General features: G+C 48.3%; 3 protein-coding genes across 4 annotated transcripts; 2 read left to right on the top strand and 1 right to left on the bottom strand.

Annotated features, from left to right (window-relative positions):
- Positions 1-74: 74 nt before the first annotated feature.
- Positions 75-1007, top strand: APOF (apolipoprotein F; the record flags this gene model as incomplete). The annotated part of the gene is given in 2 exon segments (XM_080936011.1): positions 75-857; positions 861-1007. Coding segments are annotated over 2 exon segments (924 nt in total). The 5' UTR covers positions 75-80.
- A 587-nt stretch (positions 1008-1594) lies between these two features.
- STAT2 (signal transducer and activator of transcription 2) lies at positions 1595-19527 on the top strand. 2 transcript variants are annotated; one of them, XM_080936022.1, is made up of 24 exons: positions 1595-1721; positions 4983-5120; positions 5245-5395; positions 5634-5729; positions 6059-6139; positions 6225-6300; positions 6700-6785; positions 6944-7095; positions 8845-9003; positions 9110-9202; positions 9343-9402; positions 9659-9676; positions 10478-10571; positions 10683-10730; positions 10799-10882; positions 11156-11254; positions 11355-11490; positions 11574-11626; positions 11716-11810; positions 12525-12661; positions 12810-12992; positions 13199-13256; positions 17511-17791; positions 18004-19527. In XM_080936022.1, exons 2-24 carry the CDS (start codon positions 4990-4992, stop codon positions 18147-18149), a joined length of 2517 nt encoding a protein of 838 aa, XP_080792148.1. In that variant the 5' UTR covers positions 1595-1721; positions 4983-4989; the 3' UTR covers positions 18150-19527. The 2 variants fall into 2 exon arrangements, with proteins under 2 accessions (XP_080792148.1, XP_080792147.1); XM_080936021.1 differs by having other exon boundaries at positions 6059-6148.
- Positions 19528-22953: 3426 nt separating this feature from the next.
- On the bottom strand, positions 22954-24107 carry IL23A (interleukin 23 subunit alpha; the record flags this gene model as incomplete). Its single annotated transcript, XM_080935773.1, has 4 exons — positions 22954-23133; positions 23235-23381; positions 23639-23740; positions 23946-24107. The coding sequence occupies 4 exons, from the start codon at positions 24105-24107 to the stop codon at positions 22954-22956; spliced, it is 591 nt and encodes a 196-aa protein (XP_080791899.1).
- Positions 24108-24349: the final 242 nt, after the last annotated feature.

Genomic DNA, 24349 nt, shown 5'->3' with positions numbered 1-24349 from the left:
TCCTTTCAGACTCTAAACTTCAAAGACATGGTCTGCATGTTTTGGGGTTCTCCCTTTTTCCAGGGTGCTCAGCTCCTGACATGAATAGCCTCCGACTCATTGTGAGGCCAATTCTGCTGCTTTGCTCTCTCCTGCTGTGTGCTGTGGACGCCACTTCACTCGGAGAGCCAACCAGCGTCTCTACTACGATGCTCCCTCCCCAGCAGTCGGGATACCAGTTGCTGACCTCAGACCCTGTGTCCTGTCAGGCGCTGCTCCCAAAGTCCCTGCCTGGCTTCACTCATATGCCTCCTCTCTCCAAATTCCTGGTAGGCCTGGCTCTAAGGAATGCTCTGGAGGAAGTTGGCTGTCAGGCTGACGCCTGGGCTCTTCAGCTTCAGCTTTACCGATTAGGAGGTGTGGAGGCGACGCAAGCCCTCATCCAGCATCTTCAAGAGCTCCAGAAAGATGGATACACAGACCGGAAAGTGTCCGTGGATGCCCTGTTTTCTGCTCTTCAGCTCTTAGCCTGGGAGCAAGCAGATCCACAGAGGGCCAAACGTTCAATTTCTGACACGGACTGTGAGAATGAGCCGGAACAGAGAGTGCACAATGTGGTTGATCTGCTGCCTGGAGTGGGCACCTACTACAACCTAGGCACAGCTTTGTATTACGCCATTAAGAACTGCTCTGACAAGGCCAAGGAACGAGGCCAAGATGGGGCCATAGACCTGGGTTATGATCTTTTGATGACCATGGTGGGTATGTCAGGGGGGCCAGCTGGTGCAGCCATCACCGCTGCTCTGAAGCCAGCGATGAAGGCTGGGGTTCAGCGGCTGATCCAATATTATTATGAGGAGAAAGGGGTGACCACCCCTTAGACAGAGAACGGGAAGGATGCCACCACATATAACAGTGACATGGAAGAAACAACCATGTCCAACTTGGTGTCAGAAGTTGAAAGTCCAACTTCTAACTGGGGGCGGCCTTTATTAAAGAATTATGGTGTCTTGGCACACAAGAGATAGTAAGAAACAGAACAAACAAACCAGTGGAAAATTCTGACAAGGACTGTGGATGGATGGGTGGATGGTTTGGAGCACAGTAATTTCCTTCTTGAAACTCAGTTTTTAACACTCGAATGTGGCGAACTTTCACCTGAACAAGTGGTTACAGAAATTAAAAAACGATATCATGAACCCACGGTATTTACTATTCATATCCTCAAAAATACCTTATTACCTCAGCTCTTCCCTTCCTATCCTAAAGCGTAGGGATGCAAGTCCCCACCCTTTCTATGGAGTCCTGGGTGTCTTACCGCGCCCTGGTTTCAGTTTCCTTTCCCCAAGAACTAATGGTTCGGGTAAATCAGCTGCTAGAATTCTTGACTAGGACTTTAGTTGGGTTCCACCCCGCTCGGGTATGGGGGCGGGCACTAACATGAACCTCTCCCTCTCCACCAATCACTGAAGTCGGCGGTGTGGTTACCAGCAGCTTGTCCAGCCCGGCGCTGGGCGGGGTTATGTCTCAGCCAATGAGAGTGCCACGCGGGAAGGCGTGGCCAAGCCTCCCGTCGCCCCACGGAGCCCGGAACGCCGAGCCTCCACAGCCGGTGTAGGGTTCGGTCTCTCGGTCTGGGTCCCCGGGAGTCGGGGGCGGGTGGGGAACGAGCCCTTGAGCCACTTGGAGGACTGGAAGTTGCAGCGGGAGCACTGGAAGGAGCGGCACTGGACCCTCAGAAGGTACAGGCCCCGAAAGGGTGTGCGGAGCGGGGCGGAGGTGCCTACACATCCCGGGGAAGGGCTGCTGCCCCGGCTGCTGCCCCTGCTGCTCCCCCGGCTGCTGTCGAACCGCCTGCAGGATGCTTCACCGCTGCACCTCTCAACCCTGTCAACATCCTCCCAAAACTCCTCCGCAACCCTTGCAGCTGCTCTGTGTACCCATTTGTTCCTTGTCAGAAGCCAAAAAGCTTCGACCTCGGCTCTGCGAATCTATTTACTTGTTTGTTTGCTTCCTTATTTTTTAAATTTGTATGCATGTTGTGTCTGGGCACCTGCGTCTGTTGTTGTGCATGCGTGCCTGAATTGGCCGGAAGAGGGCATCAGGTCTCCTGGGACTGGAGTTTAGATGGTTGTGAGCTGCCATGTGGGGGCTGGGAATCGAACCCAGGTCCTCTGGAATTGCAGCCAGAGTTCTTAACCACGGAGCCATCTCTCCAGGCCCTTTGCACATTTTTGATCCTTGCTCAGATGAATAAATAAATAAATAAGACATCCTTAGTTGTTATGTATGTGTGTCTCTAATATGTACATATACAATACATATAAAGTCCTGGAAGAGTGAAACTACTTGCTTAAAGTCTAATTTATTTCAGAAAGGCTTGTTTAATGAAAAACTGATATCTGAGAGTGAAGCTAACCAGAGAAAGTTTGTTGCAGCCCCTATAACTGCAATGCGATCCACTTAGGCAGACTTTGGGGGTGGGGGCTGAGACAGGGTTTCTCTGTGTAGCCCTCCTGTCCTGGAAATCACTTTATAGACTAGGTTGACCTCAAACTCAGAGATCCACCTGCCTCTCCCTCCACTGGTTCACAACAATCTATAATTCTAGTCCCATAGGATCTGATCCAATGCTTCTTCTGACAAAACATCCAACATGTACATAAAATAAAATTTAAAAAAGAGAAAAGGATCTCCTGCCCCAATCTCTTTTCTATTCCTACCTTTAAGGAAAGAAAGTCAGTCCCTGGACTCTAGGTGGCGTTGTTTGCTCTGTAATAGATTCATGTGATCCTTGAAGACCATGTTTCTTCTAATCTTTTCAGCTGGAGGTACAGCAAGAGTAAGGTTTTCATTTTTTTCTGTTTATTTATTCTTCTCTCATACAATAATCCTGACCACATCTTCCCTCCCCTCCACTTCTCCCACACACACCTCTCCTCTCCCCCAGATCCATTGCTCTCCCAGGGGTATCACCCAAACACTGCATAACAAGATAAAATAAAACTAGGCACAAACCTTCAGATCAAGGTTGGCCAAGGCAACCCAGGAGGAGGAAAAAGTGCTCCAAGAGCAAGCAAAGGAGTCAGAGACACGCCCACTCCCACTCTAGGAGTCCTACCAGAGCCCCAAGCTAAACAACCACAAGATATTTGCAGAGGACCTATCTCAGAGCGTTGCAGGTTCAGTGAGCTCCTATGAACCCTGCCTTGTTGATTCTGTGGGCTGTGTTCTCATCCCTTCTGCCTCCCACAGCCCCTCCCTCTCCTGTAGGATCCCCTCCCACCCCCAAAATCAATGAAATGAGTCCTAATGATATTCTGCCCACTCACAGAGGCTTCCTGTGGCAGCCGATAGGAGCAGATGACAAAGTTGTGATTCCTGTTGTAAGAGGTGGTGCGTCGAGAAGGAAAAGTGGGAGAGAGCACGTGCCTGCTTTGTGGCAGGGAGAAGTTTTATATGAAACCTCTGGGTCTTCGCAAACTTGGCAATTCACCCAAAGACCAGGGAATTTCACAAAAGTCATAAAAATGCTCCAGTCTCAGAAATAGGATAACTCTTTGCACAGTATTAAGACACGTTAACTATAGGTCTTTGGATGCTGGGCAGTTGGTAAGATGCCTTTCCTTACCTGCCCCTAAGGAAAGCTTCAGGGCCAGCAGAATACTCAAGATCAGCATCGGTCTTTACTGTCTATGCCTCAGCCCAGCATAAACAAATACAGGCTCACAAAAATCAGTATTATTTTAACTGGATGAACTAGGTGCCATTAGTGGAAATATCATTCGTTAATATGTACGTTAACAATCCTTATTTTATACTTTTTTTTCCCTTTGAGACAGCGTCTTCTGTACTCTTGGATGACCTCAAATTCTTTTTCTACTTTCGTGTGTTTCCAAGTTACCACTAAAATAAAAAGTGCCACCTGTTGCAACTATCAAATAATATCCCCTAGAAAAACTGCAGTAAAACTATGACATCAATTACTTTTTGGAGAGAAAGGAGAAAGACCAAGATTGGGAGTAGGGACAATGTAAACTAACATTTTCTGTATCTTTAAAAAACTAATTTATAGGGCTGGAGAGATGGCTCAGCAGTTAAGAGCACCGACTGCTCTTCCAGAGGTACTGAGTTTAAATCCCAGCAACCACATGGTGGCTCACAACTATGTGTAATGGGATCTGATGCCCTCTTCTGGTGTGTCTGAAGACAGCTTAGTGTACTCATATAAAAATAAAATTAAAATATTTTATAGCTGGGTGGTAGTGGCACACAGCACTCGAGAGGCAGAGCCAGGCGGCTTTCTGAATTCGAGGCCAGCCTGGTCTATAGAGCTACCTCTAGGACAGCCAGGGCTACACAAAGAAACCCTGTTTCAAAAACAACAAAAAATTATTTTATGTGCATGTGTATGTCTTGGTTGAAGTGGAAGTTTCTGGGTTTGTCATGTGACACACACTCAGGTGTTCTTTTGGTGAGTCTGACATATCCAGAAACTTCTACTTCTCTTAATTAGGCTTTCTGTTGCTGTGAAGAGACACCGTGACCACAACTCTAATAAAGGAAAATATTGGATTGGGTTTGGCTTTCAGAGATGTGGTCCATTATCATCATGATGGATAACATGGTAGTGTACAGATATGGTGCTGAAGAAGGAGTGTTCTACATCTTGATCCAAAGGCAGCGGGAGACTGTGTCCCTTGGCACAGCCTGAGCATCAAAGCTGGCCCCCAGAGACACACTTCCTCCAGGAGGCCACACCTCCTAATAGTGCCACTCCCTGTGGGCCTATGAGGGCCAGTTATAAGAACAAAAATCACACACCCCGACTTGGTGGCCCAAAGGCTGAGGCAGGATCACTTTGGATTCCGTCCAGCTGGGTTGCCGAGGCCCCAGATTTGTTTTGACTTTGTGTGTTTTACAAACCAAACAATAAGTAAATAGACCGTGAGACTGCCGTTCAATAAAATGTCCAGGAGAGAACGGAGTTCTTTCTCATTCAGAGTCCAAATGGCGCAGTGGGAGGCACTGCAGGGCCTGGATAGCTCATTTCTGGACCAGTTACATCAGCTCTACTCACAAAGTACCCTGCCAATGGATGTTCGACAGCACTTGGCTGCCTGGATTGAAGACCAAAACTGGTGAGGACTTGGGGGTTCAGGTGACTCCTTCTCATCACACAGGGTCCTAGAGACAACCTGGGAGGGGTGGGAGATCTCAGAGCAGCAGGCAGTTTACAGAGCCTGTGTCATCCCCGATTCTCAGGAGGGAAGCTGCGCTGGGCAATGATTATTCCATGGCCAACATGCTGTACTTCAACATCCTGGACCAGCTGAACCAGTGGGACCACTACAGTTCAGACTCGGAATACTTCTTATTACAGCATAACTTGCGAAAGTTCAGCCGGGACATTCAGGTACTCGGAAGAGCTGGGGATGATAGCATGGGACTAGCCTTTGAGGATAGGATAAGAGCTGAGGTACAGTCTGGACTTGAGTTGTCACTAGCAGAGTGATCGACTGAAACTATATTTGGGGACCACAAAGGAGGAGAAATACTGGAGACACTGAAGGCAGGGTCTGGATTGGCAGATCATTAAGGTAGCTAACGGGGACTGTGCTTCTGGTTTTTTGTTTTTGTTTTTTCCTGCTTAGACCTTTCCCAATGGCCCCACCCAGTTAGCTGAGATGATCTTTAATCTTCTTCTGGAAGAGAAAAGGATTCTGAATCAGGCCCAGAGAGCTCAAGAGGTAAGGACAGTGTGGTACTGACATTTGAAAGCCCCTGGGGGAGCAAGGCACCTGGAGGAGACTCGGGGAAACTCGTCTCAAACCAGGATCTCCCCCACACTCCGCAGTAAACTTTCAGGTTGGGGTTAGCTCAAGAGTGCAGGTGGGAGTGGGGGAATGTGGACCATACCTTTAATCCCAGCCTTCGGGCCGCGTAGGCAAGTGGATCTCTGTGAGTTTGAGCCCAGTTTGGTCTACACAGTGAGTTCCAGAATAGCCAGGGCTACACAGAGAGAAATCTTGTCTTAAACAAGTCAGAGTTGAAGCCTGTTCATGACCTGATACTTCAGGCACAGCCCAGGCCAGCTCCCGAAGCAGCCGTGGAGACCCAGCAGCTTGAGATTGAAACTCGAATCCTGGATTTGCAGAATGTGATTGAGGTTGGTGGGTGTGGCAGGGGTTGGGTGGGAGGACTTTTCTGCTCTCAGAGGCAGCCTCACTGGGTCTCCTCTACAGGTGCTGGTGAGAGCCATCAGGCAGCTGAAGGATGTGCAGGATGTCTTCAGCTTCAGATACACAATTCTCAATCAAAGTAGGTCCACTCAGTGTGGGAGGGAGGGGCCATGCGCGGGAGGGCGGGGCCAGCCGGGGGCCTAGTGGGAAGGACAGCAGAGGCTGAATGCTCCATCGAGCAGTGGTCACCTATGGCCACATACATCAGAGTCAGTAGTACCATCCCTATGTAAAACAGGTGTCGTGGGGGGTGGATGAGAGTTGTAACTGAGGAATGCTTAGCAAATGACAGAGGGTGTGCGTAGTAAACTGCCTTAGCGGATTGAGGGGACTTCTGGTCCGCCTGTGGGATTCCGGGTGTCTGTACTTTGTCTGGTTCTCCCTTGCTCCCCGTCCAACATTTTCTGTTTCTGGCCGCGACGGTGGGCAGAAAAGAGCAGGAGAAACGTGTGGTCTGAGTCTTGGTCTTGCCTTTCAGAGAAGACATCGTCTTTGGACCCCCATCAGAGACAACAGCGGCAGCTTGTGCAGACAACAGCCAACGAAATGGACAGAATGAGAAAGGTAGGAGCAGGGGACGGGAAGGGGCAGCAGGAACTGGGGGAGAAGGGATCAGGCAGCAGAGGTGGGTCGGGGGCTCTGGCCTCATCACCTTAGTTTCTCATCAGCGGGATGATGTGGATGGCAAGAGGTCCTTAGCACTCATGACTTCTCTTTCCCAGGAGGTGCTGGACACCTCCAAAGCACTGATTGGCCGATTAACCACCCTGGTTGACCTGTTGCTGCCCAAACTGGAGGAGTGGAAGGTTCAGCAGCAGAAGTCCTGCATTGGAGCCCCGCCACCCGAGCTGCAGCTGGAAAAACTGGAACACTGGTAAGAGGAAAAGACGTTTTTTCATCCTCCTGAACATGGCCTGGCCCTCATGGTGTTTGCTTCAGCCAGTGGACACTAAGAGGAGCTCGGTGGGAGAGCGCTTCTCCTGTGCACACGGGTCCTGGATTTGAGTGTCAGTACATTAAAATGCTTCTTTTTTAAAAAAGATTTATTTATTTTATGTAAGTACACTGTAGCTTTACTCAGACACACCAGAAGAGGGCATCAGATCTCATCACAGATGGTTGTGGGCCACCATGTGGTTGCTGGGATTTGAACTCAGGACCTCTGGAAGGGCAGTCAGTGTTCTAACCACTGAGCCATCTCTCCAGACACCATTTCTTTACATTTTCTGCTACTGTGTGTGTTTGTATGATAGGGAGGACACACGTGTGTGTGTGTGTGTGTGTGGTGTGTGTATAGAGAGCTCAGAGAAGAACTTAGTGGGTTCCAGGGACACAACCCAGGTAGCCAAGCTTTTTTGCTGAGCACTTTTACCCACTGTGCCATGTCTCGGTCTACCAGCGCATTTTCTGAGGCTTTACAAAAAATGGTTCTGAGCTGGATGTGGTGTTGAAGTCTAGTAACCCAAGTCCTAGGGAAGCAAACACATGAGAGCCAAAAGTTTGGGCTAGCCTGGATTATATTATTGGATCCTGTCTTGAAGATACACAATCACTCACACACACACACACACACACATACACACACAAATCAGGGTCCAAGGAAATGGCTCCATCAGGATCATGCCTGCTATGGAAGCATAAGACCTGAGTTCAGACCCCAAGCACCCACTTAAAAGCTGGGCACAACGCCAGGCACCCATAAGCCCAGCCCAGATGTGCAGCAGTAGGCAGATGCCAGGGTTTGCTGGCCAGCTGCTTAAACAAAATGGTGACATTCAGGCTCAGGCTCAGTGAGTGAGATTGTCTCAAAGAGGGGAAGAGACTCAATTCTAGGCTCTACACACACATGTATGGGGGCACATGCACCTGCACGATCGTGTGCATATACTTTACAAGACAGTGAAATGTCTTTTTTATAATAATTTTTATTTAAAGATTTATTTATTTATTATACATAAGTACACTGTAGCTGTCTTCAGACACACCAGAAGAGGGCATCAGAGCCCAATACAGGTGGTTGTGAGCCACCATGTGGTTGCTGGGAATTGAACTTAGGACCTCTGGAAGAGCAGTGAATGTTCTTAACCACTGAGCCATCTCTGCAGCACCCAAAGTTAAATGTCATTCTGTTAATAAAACTTGTGTATCAAAGTGATTCTGAGTTTAATCTTGATGTAAAAGTTGTTTTGAATACTCTGCCACATGCTTCCTGGATCCTGTTTGTGACAGGGGTCTCTTGTGTCCCAGGCTGGCCTTGAACTCACTAGATAGCTGAAAATGAACTTCTAGTCTTCTTCCTCCACCTCCTCAGAGTTGGAATTTCCAGTATGTATCTCTGTGTCCAGTTGATGTGGTTCTGGGGATCAAGTGTAGGGCTTTGAACTAGTTCTACCAAATAAGCTACACCAAAGTCACTTGCATTTGCTCGCCGAGGCCAGCCTTGGACTCTCAACCCTTCTGCTTCAACCCTGAGAGTTCAGGGATCACAAGGGTGAAATCACACACCTGCCCCTGGGCTCTTTGAGCTCAAGTCAGTTCCTGACTTCCTATGCTATTAAAGAGAGAACTCGCAAGTCTCACTTGGGCCCCGGAAGACTTACACATTCTCGACTCTTCCACCCAGGGTGACAGCTGGAGCAAAGCTCTTGTTCCACCTCCGGCAGCTACTGAAACAGCTGAAGGAGATGAGCCTCATGCTTCGGTATCAGGGTGACATGTTTGGCCAAGGGGTGGACCTGCAGAATGCCCAAGTCATGGAGTTACTTCAGCGGCTGCTCCAAAGGTCTGGTGGCCTGGGAGGCATCTGTGGGGGAGAAATGGGAGAGACACACGGGGAGGTAGTTGTTACAGACATAGCTGCTATCGGCTCCCCACACCTCTTTCCTTAGGTCCTTTGTAGTGGAAACCCAGCCCTGCATGCCCCAGACGCTCCATCGACCCCTCATCCTGAAGACTGGGAGCAAGTTCACCGTCCGAACAAGGTTGCATTTTCGAACTCCTGCCTCTTTCCCCTCCACTGCTGTTGTGCCTTTTCTGAGTGTGCTGATCCTTTCCCTCCTAATTACACCTCTTTTATCTACACCTTTTATTGACCACTGTATCCAATCATTTGCTCCTCCAGACTGCTGGTGAGGCTCCAGGAAGGCAACGAATCACTCAAAGCTGAGGTCTCCATTGACAGGTGAGCTGGGGCAGCTGAAGGCTCTGACTGAAACAGCCAGAGGCACGGGCCAGAGGCTGGGGCCTCACGGCACACCAGGTTGCCCGGCAGCACGTCCCAGACTCATCTCATTGTACCAACAACACTTCTGCCAGGCCGTGCCATGCCGCTGTGAGCTCAGGAAGGCAGTGTGAACCTAGGTCTGTCTGACTACCAAGACCACATTCCTAACCGCCCTTACCTCCCAGTGACTGTTTCTTTCTCTCTCTCTTTTCAGCAATTCAGAGTTACCAGGGTAAGTGCTGGGTAAAGACATATTCTAGCGCATGTGGGAGCTCAAGGGCAGAAGGGGACTTGGGGTGCATGTGGACAAAGTCTGAGGTAAAATGGAATTTTTATTTACTGCAAAGTTGTATTTTTTATTTAATTTTCTTTTTACATTTTGTTTACAGAGAACAGAGAGAGAGAGAGAGGGAGGGAGGGAGGGATGGAGTGTGTGTAAAATCAAAAGAGAAAAATAAGGGGCTGGAGAGTTGGCTCAGTGGTTAAGAGCACTGGCTGCTCTTCCAAAGGTCTTGAGTTCCCAGCAACCACATGGTGGCTCACAACCATCTGTAAAACGATCTGATGCCCTCTTCTGGTGTGCCTGAAGACAGCTACAGTGCACTTATATATAATAAATAAATAAATCTTTAAAAAAGAGAGAGAGGAAAAATATGGAAGTATGTATAAGTCAGAGGACATCTGGTGGGCATGTCGTTCCTTCTACTGTGTGGGTCCTGGGGATTGAGCTCCAGTCACCAGACTTGTCCGCAGCCCCTTTACTTGCTGAGTCATTGAACTCCAGTCATTAGACTTGTCCGCAGCCCCTTTACTTGCTGAGTCATCTCACTGCCCTCCCTTTTCCTGCTGATTTTTAAAACTAACTCTGATCTAGCCATAGTGGGAACACACCTGAACTTTCAGTATTTAGGAGCCCGGGGCAAGGGAATCAATGCAAATACAAGGCTAGCCTGGGCTACACAGAGAAAGAAGGAAAGAAAGAGAAACAGATACTAACACTAACTACTCTTTGTCTATCTTCTCCCTGGGACAGCTTCCGGAAGTTCAACATTCTGACCTCAAACCAAAAAACATTGACCCCCGAGGAGGGCCAGAGACAAGGCTTAATTTGGGACTTCGGCTTCTTGGTAAGAAGGGTTAACAGAATTGGCCTCTAATCCAGAGGAGCAGGAGCCGGAGCATTTCTGGGCCGTGTCCTCCGGGTCCCTTCCCTGGCATTGTGTTTCCTCAATCTGTAGACGCTGATGGAGCAACGCTCACTGGGTGCGGGAAAGGGCAACAACAAGGTAAGGCAGGCAGCTCACCCAAGGCCAGCGACTCACCAAGGAAAGCACTGACCACTGTGACCCTCCAGGGGCCGCTGGCTGTCACAGAGGAGTTGCATGTCATCAGCTTCGCGGTGGAGTACATATACCAGGGTCTGAGGATGAAACTGCAGGTGAGTGCTGGGAGGCGGGGCGGGAAAGAGGCAGTGGATGTCTGTAGTTATAAACATCCAGTTCTCCGGCTGGAGAGGTGGCTCAGTGGTTAGGTGCTGGCTGCTCTTCCAGAGGTTCTGAGTTCAAATCCCAGCACCCACATGGTGGCTCACAACCATCTGTAATGGAATATGATGCCCCTCTTCGGGTGTGTCTGAAGACAGCTACAGTGTAGTCACATAAATAAAACAAATTAAACAAACCGTCCCATTCTCCCCTGACTGTCCTCCCAGACGGACACTCTCCCGGTGGTGATTATTTCTAACATGAACCAACTCTCCATCGCCTGGGCCTCCATTCTCTGGTTCAACATGCTCAGCTCATCTCCCAAGGTAGGCGGCGGCACAGCGAGCAGGTGAGGGGCAGAGAGGAATGGAGGCTCAGCTCAGCCTCTGGAGCTGCTTCTGAGCCGGCTCACCCCCAACCCCGCAGGACCAGCAGTTCTTCTGTCAGGCCCCGCAAGCCCCCTGGAGTTTGCTGGGGCCGGTTCTCAGTTGGCAGTTCTCCTCCTACATCGGCCGGGGCCTCGATGCTGAGCAGCTGGGCATGCTGAGGAACAAGCTATTCGGTACCGTTTTCTTCCAGCTTGCCCCTACCCCGTGTCCTCTGCCTCCTTCCGTCATCCCAACCGTCCGTGCCTCTGGTCCACAGGAAAGAGGTGCAAGATGGAGGATGCACTGTTGTCCTGGGTGGACTTCAGCAAGGTAATATCCTGCAGCCTGTGTCCTGCTACTCCCCAGTCCAAATACTGGGCCCACCTCCACCCTTCCCTTCCCGCCTCTCTGTACCTCAGCGAGAGAGCCCCCCTGGCAAGATCCCGTTCTGGACCTGGCTGGACAAAATTCTGGAGCTGGTACATGACCACTTGAAGGATCTCTGGAACGATGGGTAAGGCCAGGCTCAGCCTGCCCTTGTTTTCCTCAACTGGGCTCAGGACTGCACTCCGTGCGCCCCCTGGTGGCACGAGTGAGAGACAAAAACGAAACAAAAATACAAGTGCAAGCCCCTGTTAGTAATCGCAGCTGTGGTCTGTATTTATCTCAAGCATCCGCTGAGTTGCAGAGCCTGCGGTGTTTCTGTCGGTGTAGTCCTCACGACCACATTGAGTGGGGAGTACTTCCAGCTTCAGTCCCATGAGGAAACCCAGACTTAGAGAACCTAGGAATTCGTTCAATGGACAGAGTTGGGAACTGGGGGATGGGCGTGTCAGTCAGCCTCCGTCTATTATGGCTGTCCTGGAACTTGCTGTGTAGACCGCATTTGTTTGTCTACACTTGCCTCTGCCTCCCGAGTGTTGGGATTAAAGGCATTCGCTCCTATGCCCAGCTCTGTTATATTTTAATGTATTTATTTTGTGTGCGTGTGTGTGCGTGCACTCATGCGTGTGCGTGCAAAGGTCAGAGTTTAGCTTACAAGGGTAGGATCTCTCCTTCCACCATGTAGGTCCTAGAGATTGAGCTCAGGTGGTCAGGCTGGTGGGAGGTACCTTTAGCTGCAGAGCCATCCCCTCACCCCTCACCTGCTGCTTTCCTCAGTCTGTCCACGGAATCCTCACAAGTGGGACCGGGACCTTTGGGTCTAACAGGCTTTGTTCTGTTCCAGGCGCATCATGGGCTTTGTGAGCCGGAATCAGGAACGCCGACTGCTGAAGAAGATGGTGTCTGGCACCTTCCTACTGCGCTTCAGTGAAACTTCCGAAGGGGGCATTACCTGCTCTTGGGTGGAGCACCAGGATGATGGTGAGCACCTCCCACTCTGACCCCCTTGTCTGCTCTTGGCTTGGGGGCGGTGCCTGTTTGGGGGCGGTGCCTGTTTGGGGGCGGTGCCTGTTTGGAGTTATGCAGCTGGGCAGGAAGCTGGGCTAGCCTCACTTCTTGTTTTCTTCAGATAAAGTCGTCATCCTCTCAGTGCAGCCCTACACCAAGGAAGTGCTACAGTCGCTCCCACTGACAGAAATCATACGCCACTACCAGGTTCTTGCGGAAGAGAACGCCCCTGAGAATCCACTCCGCTTCCTCTATCCCCGAATTCCTCGGGACGAAGCTTTCGGTTGCTACTATCAGGAAAAAGGTTGGGGTCATTGACATAATCCTTCCTGAAGCGAGATATTGATAGATCAGGCGCCCTCCTTTCACACACACAGGGCACGTTTGTGTACAGTGCAAGCTCGTTAATAAGGAGGTACCCTTGTTAGGACCGTCTTGTCCTTGCTAGGGGAACTTTGACCTGTGTGTCCAACACATTGATCATTCCCCTCTCCTGTCTGTATCCCACAGTTAATTTTGAAGAACAGAGGAAATATTTGAAACATAGACTCATTGTGATCTCTAACAGGTGAGACTCAAGCCCTTCACTGGGAATTCTCCGGCTGAAATTGCTTCCAGCTGCCTCATTCCAACCCCTTCTCTCTGCTCAACCCTTCCCTAATTCACCAATGTCTACTGTTTTCCCCTCTGCTCCTCTCTCATGGTTTCCTGCTGCCATCTTTCCCTCTGTCTCCCTGATAGTAATGATCACAGACGTTCCTGTTAACAGGACCCTTCCTGATTGAGGACAGAGTACTAGATTTTATGGGGAAAAAAAAAATCTGTTGAATCCTTATGAGGTCTCACTGGAGTAGGTCACAGCAATGGTGGGCATGCTTATTAGGAGCGTGTTATTGCTGGGTACTGGGCTAAGTGTTCTGCGTGTTTTCTAATTTTGTTGACTCTTCACACACCTCACATGCAAGGCATGACTGGTATCAGCTAAAGAAACTGAGTTTCAGTGTGGTAAAGCCGTAGTATCCTGAAAGGTACAAGGCTAGCGAAGGACCTAGCTCTGTTTGATTAATCATTGAACAAAAGAACTATTAGTTGATCGACTTCTTTTGTTGTTGCTCTGTTTGAGATAGAGTTCTGGTTGACCTAGAACAGGGTATGTAGCTCAGGCCGGCCTTGCACTCAAATAGACCTTTCTGCCTCTGCCTCTCGGGTGCTGGGATTAAAGACATGTACCACTAATGCCTGGCTTATTTTTTCACTTTGCGTGTAGCATGTTTTGCCTGCATGTGTGTCTGTGCACCACTTTTGTGTCTGGTGCCTGTGGAGGCCAGAAGAAGGTACCAGAGTCCCTGGCACTGGGGTTACTGATGTCTGGGAGCTGCTGTGTGGGTGCTGAGATTCAAGCCTCGGACCTTGCAAGAGCAGTAATTCTGCTTGCTCTCAACTGCTGACCCATCTTTGTTGCTCATCCCTTTGAGGCAAAGTCTCATGTAGCTGAGGCTGGTTTTCCTCAGCCTCCCCAGCTGCTGGGTTTACTCCCCCATTTCTATCTTGTGTCCTTCATTTGTTTGTTTCCTGAAATAGGATCACACTTGGAAGAAGCCCAGGCTTGTCAGAAGCTCATTATGCAGTCCTCACTGGCCTTGAACACATGACTCGCTTCCTGCCCTGGCCTCCTGAGTGCCGGGATTTTTATAATTGTAAAGCCTTTTCACCTGGGATTGGGATTTGTTTAATTGACTAGTCTAAGGATGGCGTGATGCCTCACTATGGGATTGCATTTTCCTGATAACAAGTTAAATACGTGTTTTCCATATGCTTTGCCACGTGTGTATCTTCTTTTGAGAAATGTCTGTGCAGATCTTTGACCTAAGCCAAGTGTGTCGAGACAGGCCTGTGTAATCCAGCACTGGGGAGAATGAGGCAGGAAGACTGAGCATTTGAGGCCAGGCTGGGTTAAGATGAGTCCCTGTCTCAAAGAAAAACAGTAGCTCTTTGACCCATTTGTAAATAAGATTATCTGCTTTTTAAAGATTTATCCATCTACTTTCACTGATGTGCTACGTGCCTGTGCACTTCAGTGCCCTCAGAGGCTAGGAGAAGCCATTGGGTCCCCTGGAACTGGAGTTAGAGAAGATGGGAGCCTCCATGCGGGTGCCGGGAACCAAACCCCAGCCCTCTCTGCAGAAGCAGCCGGTGCTCTACCCACTGAGCCGTCTCTCCAGCCACTTGCTTGCTTTTTGACTGTTGAGGTTTTTTAGTTCCTTATAGCTACTGGATATTAAGTCTTCACTGAGCGAATAGTTTATATTATTTCCCACTTGCAAGTTGTCTGTTAACTCAGGCGATTGTTGCTTTTGCTGTGAACTTTGATTGTAGTCGGTTTGGCTTCTGCTTTTGTTCTGTATGCTTTCAGGGCTGCGTCTAGGATGCTGTTGCAATCTTCTCTTTTGAGATTTTATTTATTTTACTTATACAGATGTGTCTGTGTCGTGTGTGCAGAAGAGGATCTGGAGGTACTAGCAGCTGTGAGCCGTCCAGTGTTGGTGCTGGGACTTGAACTTAGGACCTCTGCAAGAGCAGAATTTTTGTCTGATCTCTGAGCTGTCTCTCCAGCCCCAAGATTTTCTTTCAGAATTTTTTTTAAAGTTGCTGATCAGTAGATACCTTTTTAAAAAAAAAAGATTTATGTATTTTATGTATATGAGTATACCGTAGCTGTCTTCAGACACCAAAAGAGAGCATCAGATCCTAATCACAGATGCTTATGAGCCACCATGTGGTTGCTGGGAATTGAACTCAGAACCTCTGAAAGAGCAGTCAGTGCTCTAACCACTGAGCCATCTCTTCAGCCCAGGTGTGGTTTTTGTTGTTGTTCTTTAAGGGTTTTTGTTTGCTCTTTTGTTTTTTCCACAAGGCAGGGTTTCTCTGTGTAGCTCTGGCTGACTTGGAACTCACTCTGTAGATCAGGCTGGTCTCCAATCCACAGAGATATGCCTGCCGCTGTCTCCTGAGTGCTGAGGTTAAAAGTGTGCACCACCATGCCCTATTATGTATGTGCGTTGGGGTGGTATATAGATACGTACATAAATGAGTGTAGGCACCTGTGGGACCACAGTCCTCTGGTCTGACAGGGCTGGAGTCCTGGAGTTGGACATACAGGCAGCTGTGAACCACTCGGCAGTGTGCACTCTCAATACCGAGCTGTCTCTCCAGCCCATGTTGATTTTTAACTTGTATTTATTTCTGTATGTGCTATGTATGTGTGCACATGTGTATGCATACCACAAGACGTGTAGAGGTCAGTGAACAATTTGCAAGAGTTTGTTTCTTCTTTCTACCATGTGGGTAATGGGATTAGACTCAAATTGTGAGGTTTAGTAGTAGGTGCCTTTACCTGCTGAGCCATTTTTCTGGCTCCATGATTTTTATATGTATTAGAGGATACAGATCTAGTTTAATTCTTTTGTAAATGGATTTACAATAGACTGCACTTGTGTGTGTGTGTGTGTGTGTGTGTGTAATTCACTTTTATAAAAAAATCAGTTAGCTCTAGATTCATGGATTTATTTCTGGGTCTACATTCTGTTTCTTTGGCCCATATGTCTGATTTTATGTTGGTACAATGCTATTTTGGTTACTATATCTTAATATTATTTTATTATTTTAGCTGTTGTTTTGAAACAGGGTCTCATGTACCTCAAATACTTTATGACTCTGGCTGGCTTTAGACCTCTGATTCTCCTGTCTTTCCCTCTCAAGGGCTGGAATGACAGCCATGTATCACCATGCCCAGCCTACAGCTGTACTAAGGGTCTTTTGTGAGTGCATATAAAGTTTGTTTCTGGGAAGAGGGTCATTTGGTAGAAATTGCATTAAATTTATAAATAGTTTTGGATGATATCTAGAATTCTGCTTTTAACCATCTTCTTGCCTCTGTTATGTGCAGTTGTACCCATTTATAAGATAGTCTAAGGGCGGGGCTGGAGAGATGGCTCAGTGGTTAAGAGCACTGACTGCTCTTCCAGAGGTCCTGAGTTCAATTTCCAGCAAATACATGGTGGCTCACAACCATCTGTAATGAAATCTGATGCCCTCTTCTGGTGTGTCTGAAGACAGCTACAGTGTACTTAATATATAATAAGTAAATCTTTTTTAAAAGATGGTCTAAGGCTTAGAGAGGCAGTTAAGGCTGTTCTTGCCTAGCACCTGGGTTCAGTACTCAGCACCCACAAACAAGGTGGCACAACCATTGAGCATCAGGGGATCTAATGCTCTCTCCTGGCTTCCACATACACCAGGTATGCACGTGGTGTACATACATATGCACAAGCAAAATACTTGTACACAGAAAGTAAAAATAAAATTTAAAAACAGCAAGTGATCATCTGAGATTTACCCACTCAGTAAGTGAGAGGATTCAAATTCTAACAAGCCTGATTTCAAGGCCAGATGTGGTATGGCTAGTGCCTCTAATTCCAGTGTTGGGAAGGAAGGCAGAAGTTCTGGTCTAGCCTTGGCTATGTAGAGATTTGAAGGCCAGCCTGTGCTACATGAGACTGTTTCCTAAAATCTTATGATAAAGCCCATTTTTTCCCTTTTGCTCCCCTACCACCACCACTCAGGCAAGGAGACTATGTAGACTAGTCTCAAACTCAAAGAGATCAACCTGCCTCTGCCTCCTGAGTTCTGGGACTAAAGGTGTGTACAAGCATACCCAGCTCCCTACCTCCTTAGGTTAGGCGTATGGCCTCTTCTTGGTCTGTGGTCCTCACTTTGTTTCACCCATTGAGTTTTGTCCCATTGTCTATCCTGGTATACCTAGACAGGTGGACGAGCTGCAGCAGCCTCTGGAGCTTAAACAGGACCCGGAGTCGTTAGAGCTGGATGCAGAGCTCATGTCAGTGATGGAGTTAGCACAGGACCTGGAGCTGCAGTCGATGATGCAGACAAGGCTGGATCTGGGCACAGAGCTGAAACTAGATCCCACACTGAGCACAGCCCCACAGATAACGCCGGAGCCGGACCCAACGCACGCATTGCAGTTGTTGCCAGAGCCAGATTTGCCTCAGGACCTGCAGCAGCTGAACACAGGGGCTATGGAAAGTAAGTGATCTCTCACCATTACTGAAAGGTGAGCGTCAAGTTCCTCATTCATTTCCTGGCAATTCCTCTTGTTAGGAAATGCCAGCCTCCCCTGTCCCACCCTGGTCCGCCGGTTCCCAAGAGCCCCTTCCACCCCAGATTGCACCTTTCCTGCTAAAGTTGGGAGCGTCTCAGTTAGATCAGGGCCTGATGTTTCTCTCTGTGTTCTCTAGTCTTCAGAAACAACATAAATATTGACGACATCATGCCTAACGGTGACCCGATGTTGGCTGGCCAGAACATCATAGAGGAGGCTTACATGTCCTGCTCCAGCCATTTTGACGTGGATGGACCCTTGATTCCTTTGATCAAGGACTAGGAGATTTGTTCCTGTTTTTTCCCTTCTAACTCCCACATCAGGATATTGCTTCTGGCACTGGGAAATGAGGCCTTCTAAGCTGGGTCAGTCATGAACCTTGGAGTGAGAGGTAAAAGCGTAACATGCTTTCAAAGGTGCACCAAAGAGTCAGAACAGATGCTGGCCATAGTCTTTCTAGGACCCTGAAGCTGCCTGCCATGCTGGGAGAAACTTGAGGGCAGGGCAGGACATTTGGGAGGTCCTTAGAGGGTCCGAGGCAGTGGAGTCTTTTCAGTATGGACCAATCTTAATGTTTTGGTAATTGACTAAGTTGGTGTCAAGCATCGTCAGGCCTTTGTGGGGAGCTCAGACATGGATGGAATTCTGTCCTTCTCCTCCATTGCTATCCTGGGTCCTGTCAAACCCAGAGCCTTTCCCTTGGTAGGCAACCACAGTGACACTGAGCCAGACCCAAGTTCTTCCGGTTACCTCAGGTCTCCTCCCTTCACTCCTGACTCCACTGTATGAAACAGATTATTGCTAGCAACCCCCTTGCCATGCTTAATCCCCGCCCCCGACAAAGTAATCTTGACCCTCTAAGGAAGATGTGAAGCTTTGCTGCTTTAGGCCTTCTGGTCTCTACCTCCCCAGCACTTGAGAGAATCACTTCTTGAGGTTTGAATGATTTCTGAGCACTTGGGAATTGCTTCTTAAAATACTTGGTAGGGGAAAGAGTTTGAAGAGAAGTTGCCCATCATAGCTATTTTATGAATAAGAGATTAAGAGGGCATCGCTCCCTTTGTACAATGTTTTGTTAACATGACAGAAAAGTAAAAAAAAAAAACCTCCATTCCTTAGGGTGAGCTGGGCCAGGACCAGGTTCCATGGTCTCAGAGCCTTGAAGGTTTTCATAAAGATATCTTTATGACTTAGCCATTGTCAAGAAACCCAGGGGGCAACTGCCCCTGCTCTCAGGTGTGCTTGTGGTATAACTTGTGGCAAATGAACGTGAGGACCTGTGCTGTGGGCCTTCTCTACTTGGTGTATCGGTTCAGGAAGGGGTTAATAATTGAGAGAGGGGACAGCAGAGCCACGCCTAGCCTTGAAGGTGGATGAGCAAACCAACAGCCAAGGAGGAGGGCAAGGACAATACTCACAGGAGCAGAAGAAACTTAAGGATCCGGAAGCAGAAGTCTACAGTGTCCAGCCAACGGGTGAAATTAAGAAATCTGGCAAAGCCAGGCAGGGCAGCATTGTGCGACAGGGGGTGGGGGTTGGGGATATGAGAGAATCCTTGTGCCTCAGGCCATGGTACCATTCCATTCCACTCCTTTGTAAGTCCCTGGCTTCTCTGCTGTGCCATCTCGATGCTCTGAACAGCTAGAATGCTGACCTGGAGTCCTTCACACACTAATAAACTTCTGTCAAAACAACAAGAAAAATACTGCGCAAGTGTTTCTTTTCTAAACTCCTGGACTTTCTGTTCCTGAAAACCAATTCCTTAGAGACATCAACTGTGGCTTCTCTCAGACCCACCCCAGGACATCTCTGTTGACATTCCTTCCTTCCTCTGGTTTAGCACAGCGACTTATGTCCCTTGGACTGTCGGGGCAAAGAAGGGACAGGCATATAGCTTCCCTTATTACTGAGTCAGTGGCAAAGTCAAGACATAAACCTGGATCTGCCTAGGCCGGGCCTGTAATCCCAGCATTTGGGAGACAGAAGCAGGATCAGGAGTGTAAGGTTCAGCCTAGGGTATGTGTTCAGTTCCAGGACTGTCTCAGAAGAGTCCATGTCTCTAAAGAATAAACATGAACCCAGTGTAGTTTAATCCTAGCACTTGAGAGACAGAGGAAGCAAGTTTCAGGATGGGTAGAGCTATTACACAGAGAAACCCTGTCTAAAAAACAAAGCAAAAAACAAGACCCTGAATCTGATTTTGCCCCATGTGTACCTTTCAATTTTGTTTTTGTTTTTGTCTTTCTGTTGGCAACAAGGTTTTCTCTATGTAATCCTTGACCACCTGGGCCTTGGTTTTGTTAATGTTTTTTTTTTTTTAAGATTTTATTTATTTATTATATGTAAGTATACTGTAGCTGTCTTCAGATGTACCAGAAGAGAGAATCAGATCTCATTATAGATGGTTGTGAACCACCATGTGGTTGCTGGGATTTGAACTCAGGACCTCTGGAAGAGCATCTTAACCACTGAGCCATCTCTCCAGCCCGGCCTGGGACTTGTATAGAGTAGGCTAGCCTTGACTCATGGTGCTGTTTCTCTTTGCTTCCTTGGAACTAGCATTACAGGTACATGCCATGCCAATTAGATGCTTTGGTAGGTGTGTGGGCTTTTGTAGGCAAGATGCCACTATATGGTACAGGTTACAAGTCACCTGAGAGCTGGGATGCAGGTATGTCCCACTGGCAGATTTATGTCCTGTGATGTCCAGGACATGGAAATAAAGGAAATAAACAGGATGTGGTGGCAAACAACTGTAATCCCAGTGCGCGGGAGAATGAGCTAGGTGGATTGTCTTGAGTTTGAGGCCAGCCTGGTCTACATAGTGAGTTCTAGGACAGCTAGAGATACTCAAAGGAACCCTGTCTCAAAAGCAAACTAGCTCCTTTCACTTTTCCTTTTTCAAAATTATATAATTGCATTCTTTCCCCTTATCTTTCCTCCCTCCAAACCCTCCCATCTGCCCATCGATCTTTCAAATCTGGGACACCCCCCCCTTTAAAATCCCCCTCTCCTTTTAATCTTCCACTCCCCTTTAAGACAGGATTTTACTTTGTAGCCCTGGCTGTCCTGGAATGCACTCTGTAGACCAGGCTGGCCTTGAACTCACGGAGATCCTCCTGCCTCTCCTAAGTACTGAGTTTAAAGATGTGCACTGCCACATCTGGCTTCGGTATGGGCTGTTGCTGCTTCTCTCCCTCTTCTTCCTCCTCCCCCCTCCTCCCTTTCCCACCCGTCCTCCTCCTTTATCTTCCTCCTCATTCTTTACTTTTGAGGCTAAAGTTTTAACTTGAGTACCAAACAATCTTCCTTCTGAAGGAGTCTGCAGAGATTCTTAAGGGAGAATCACCTGCCTTGGGTGTTACCTTCATCTTCCTGTAATGCTTGCCCTGCTCAAAACTTAAGTCCTAGGCTAGGGCTGTACAGCTCAGTCTTGGACTATGGAGCACTTGTCAGACATACTTGAGGCCTTGGGTCCAATCCCCAACCCTATGATAAAACTGAACTCTCACTTGAACCTGTAGTGAGTTGGGTTCCTGTCTTTGGTTAGATGTAGATACACACATACAGAGACACACACACATCCTTTGCCATGAAGTCAGGGAAGAAAGCAACAGATCAGGGAACATGTTGCCTCCAGGTGTGTTACCTACTTCCTGACCTGAATCCCATGTAATCTCTGCTTAGCCATCAAAGAAGCAATGCTGAGAGAGAAAGCCCCCTTGTCTTAGATACACTGCAGAAACGAGGTATGGTAGGCTGAGGAAGGAGGCCTGCCACAAGGGCAAAGCCTGTTTGGGCTGTTTGAAAAATCAACCCAAAAATGTACCAGGCTCGCTGGCACACTTGTGATCCTAGCTCTGCAGGGCTAAAGAGGATTGCTCTGATTGGACATCATCCTGGTTAGTGTGTATCAAGGACTTCCAAGACTACATAACAATACCCTATTTCAAAAAGCAAACACCAAAGATTCGAGCCAGGTGTGAGACAACGTTGAGGTAGGAAAACTGACAAATTCTGGACAGGCTGGTGTGAAACCATATTTTAAAACCGAAGTCAGGGGAGTTATGGAGATGGTTTAGTGGGTAAAACCCTTGCCAGGCAAATGTGAAGACCAGAGATTAGAACTACCAACACCTACATAAATAATGGTTGGGTCTCATTTCCCATCTATAATTCCAGCACTTGAGAGGCAGAGACAGGATCTCCAGAGCAAGCTGACAAGGTAGGTTAGTCCAATCAGTCTGCTAGGCTAGGCTCAAGCGGAGGTGCCATATTGTCATTCAAAGAATGCAACACAAGTATGTTCATTCAGAACTCAGATGCTCTGAGTCCTTTGATCTGAGACATTATGATGATCTGAGGTTCATGTTATCACTTGGCCCTACTTTTCCCATATCTTTTTCTCTCCTGACTACGCTGAGAAATTAGAGCCAGAGAGCCACATAAATAAATCTTTATTGAAAAAAAAAATACATAAGTCCTTATAAATAGAATAAATAACAATCCTCTAAACTCTTACAAGGATAAATAATACCAAAAATTTCCCTTCCCACTCAATAAATACGCAGCTTTGTCACAGGTAGGTGCCGTGAGTCAGTTTGCATTGGTAGTGCTGTTAGTTCTTGGTGACTAGATTCTGTTAGAACTGAGGGACTAAGCAGGCAGTTACGGAGCTTCTGCCTGGAGCACTGAGTCTGCACATTTCCGAGTCACTCAGAAAAGCATAACATGTCCCCTTTTTCTTGTTTTTCTTACAGATCCTACCCAAAGCCTTGGCTCACTTTTTCTGATTCTCTGGGCTTTCTCACAGTCTCTGATGCCACCGCCCCTTTTCCCTTCTGCCATGCAGCTGTTTGACAGCTGCCAAGGCCAAGGGCTTGACTTTATTCCTCTTCTCCCTCTCCCTCCTCTAGGGAGCTGCCTGCTCTGGGGTTTGTTGCTTTTCTCTTTAATAATGGTGTCCCTGCCCTTCACACAAAGCAAACAAAACGAGAACAAAAGTCCTAATGGGTTAATTAGCTTGCAGACACTGGGTTGATAAGTTAGTCTTATGATTGTAGCCATGGGAACCTGGGCACCATCCTTAAGCTGTTGGTGCTAAGGGCTCAGTCAGAGTTGCTGCTCCGTGGGCAAAGACCCGGGCAGCTATGGCCACAAAGGCCTGGAGGCTTCGAAGGATCTTGGAGCGGAGAAGAGTACGCTGCCATTGCTGACTGGGACTCAGGCGAGGCAACTGTTGGATCTCCAAGTGGTGATCCCCTGGCTGAAGGACACAGATAAAGTCAGAAAGGATTCCAGACACTAAGCTCCCAGCTTCTGCTTCAGGCACTGGCTAGCTCTGTCTTCCAGGCCCCTGGTTCATACCTGGAGGAGCTGGCTGAGGCCCAGTAAGGAGGTATGAAGCTGGTCCACAGGGCTATCAGGGAGTAGAGAAGGTTCCCCTCTGAAGATGTCTGAGTCCAGCAGGTGTTTATAAAAAACCAGACCTTGGCGGATCCTCTGCAAACAGAACTGGGTAAAGAAGAAAGCAATCAAGGATCCTCTTTCCCAGTGACCGGCCTTCCTTTCTTCCTGTTTTTCCTTTTTCTTTCTTTGGACGGCATTCTACTACCTTAGGCTTTGGCTTTAAACTTAACTACCTGTAGCTCATGCTGGCTTCAAGCCCATGGTGACTCCTCGTCATCTCAGGCATAGCTAAGTGGTTATAATGATGCCCAGTTTCCTTTTTCCTCCCTCTCCTAGATATACCAACATCAGCTTAGTGGTACCTGGCTGTTGTCCTTGAGACCTTGGGGATCACAACCATCTCCACACTGGATTCGGGGCACATTATTTTTAGTCTCTTCATCCCCTTCTTCTCTTAGTAGATCCTGGAATGGAGGGAGTGGGAGCAATGAGGTGACTGCTTTGCGTTCCACTCAACCACTGGCTCACAACTTTCCCTGTCTTCTCTCATTCCGAGATGGCCTTCAACCCTCCAGATCCACCCAGGGCCGGGCCACAGCTTACATTAAACCTACATACTTGGAGGGTTTGGGAAGGTTTTTCTGCATGGTTCCAGGAGCTGACACTTACCATATGACCCATTGGTGCATGCGTGCTCCAGGCTAGTGTGCAGAGATTCTGAGAGAGCTGCTGGCACTGAGCCCAGTCGGGATTGCTACTCCTAGGCACAGCCAAGCCCTGAGTGGCCCAGAGGAACAGCCACAGCATCATTAGTGCTCGGCAGTCCAGCATCTTGTTGCCTGCTTCTCAGACCTGGTTGCCTCTGTGATCTGCACTAGGCCTGTGGACCCTCTATCCTCCTCCTTTCTGCTCTGAGTCCAACTCTGTAGTCTGACTTCTAAGCTTCCTGTTTTCTTCCCTTTTGTCTCCCAGTCTCTTTTTAAGGTCCCTGCACTGTAAGGCCCGCCCTCACTAGCAGGTGACTCAGAGCAGGTGGGATTCCCCTCCCTACATCATCTCCCTCTTTGGAGAGC

The sequence above is a fragment of the Micromys minutus genome (genome assembly GCF_963924665.1).
Source record: "Micromys minutus genome assembly, chromosome: 22".
In the NCBI taxonomy this organism is placed as follows: domain Eukaryota; kingdom Metazoa; phylum Chordata; class Mammalia; order Rodentia; family Muridae; genus Micromys; species Micromys minutus.
This window is presented reverse-complemented; position numbering and strand designations above follow the sequence as displayed.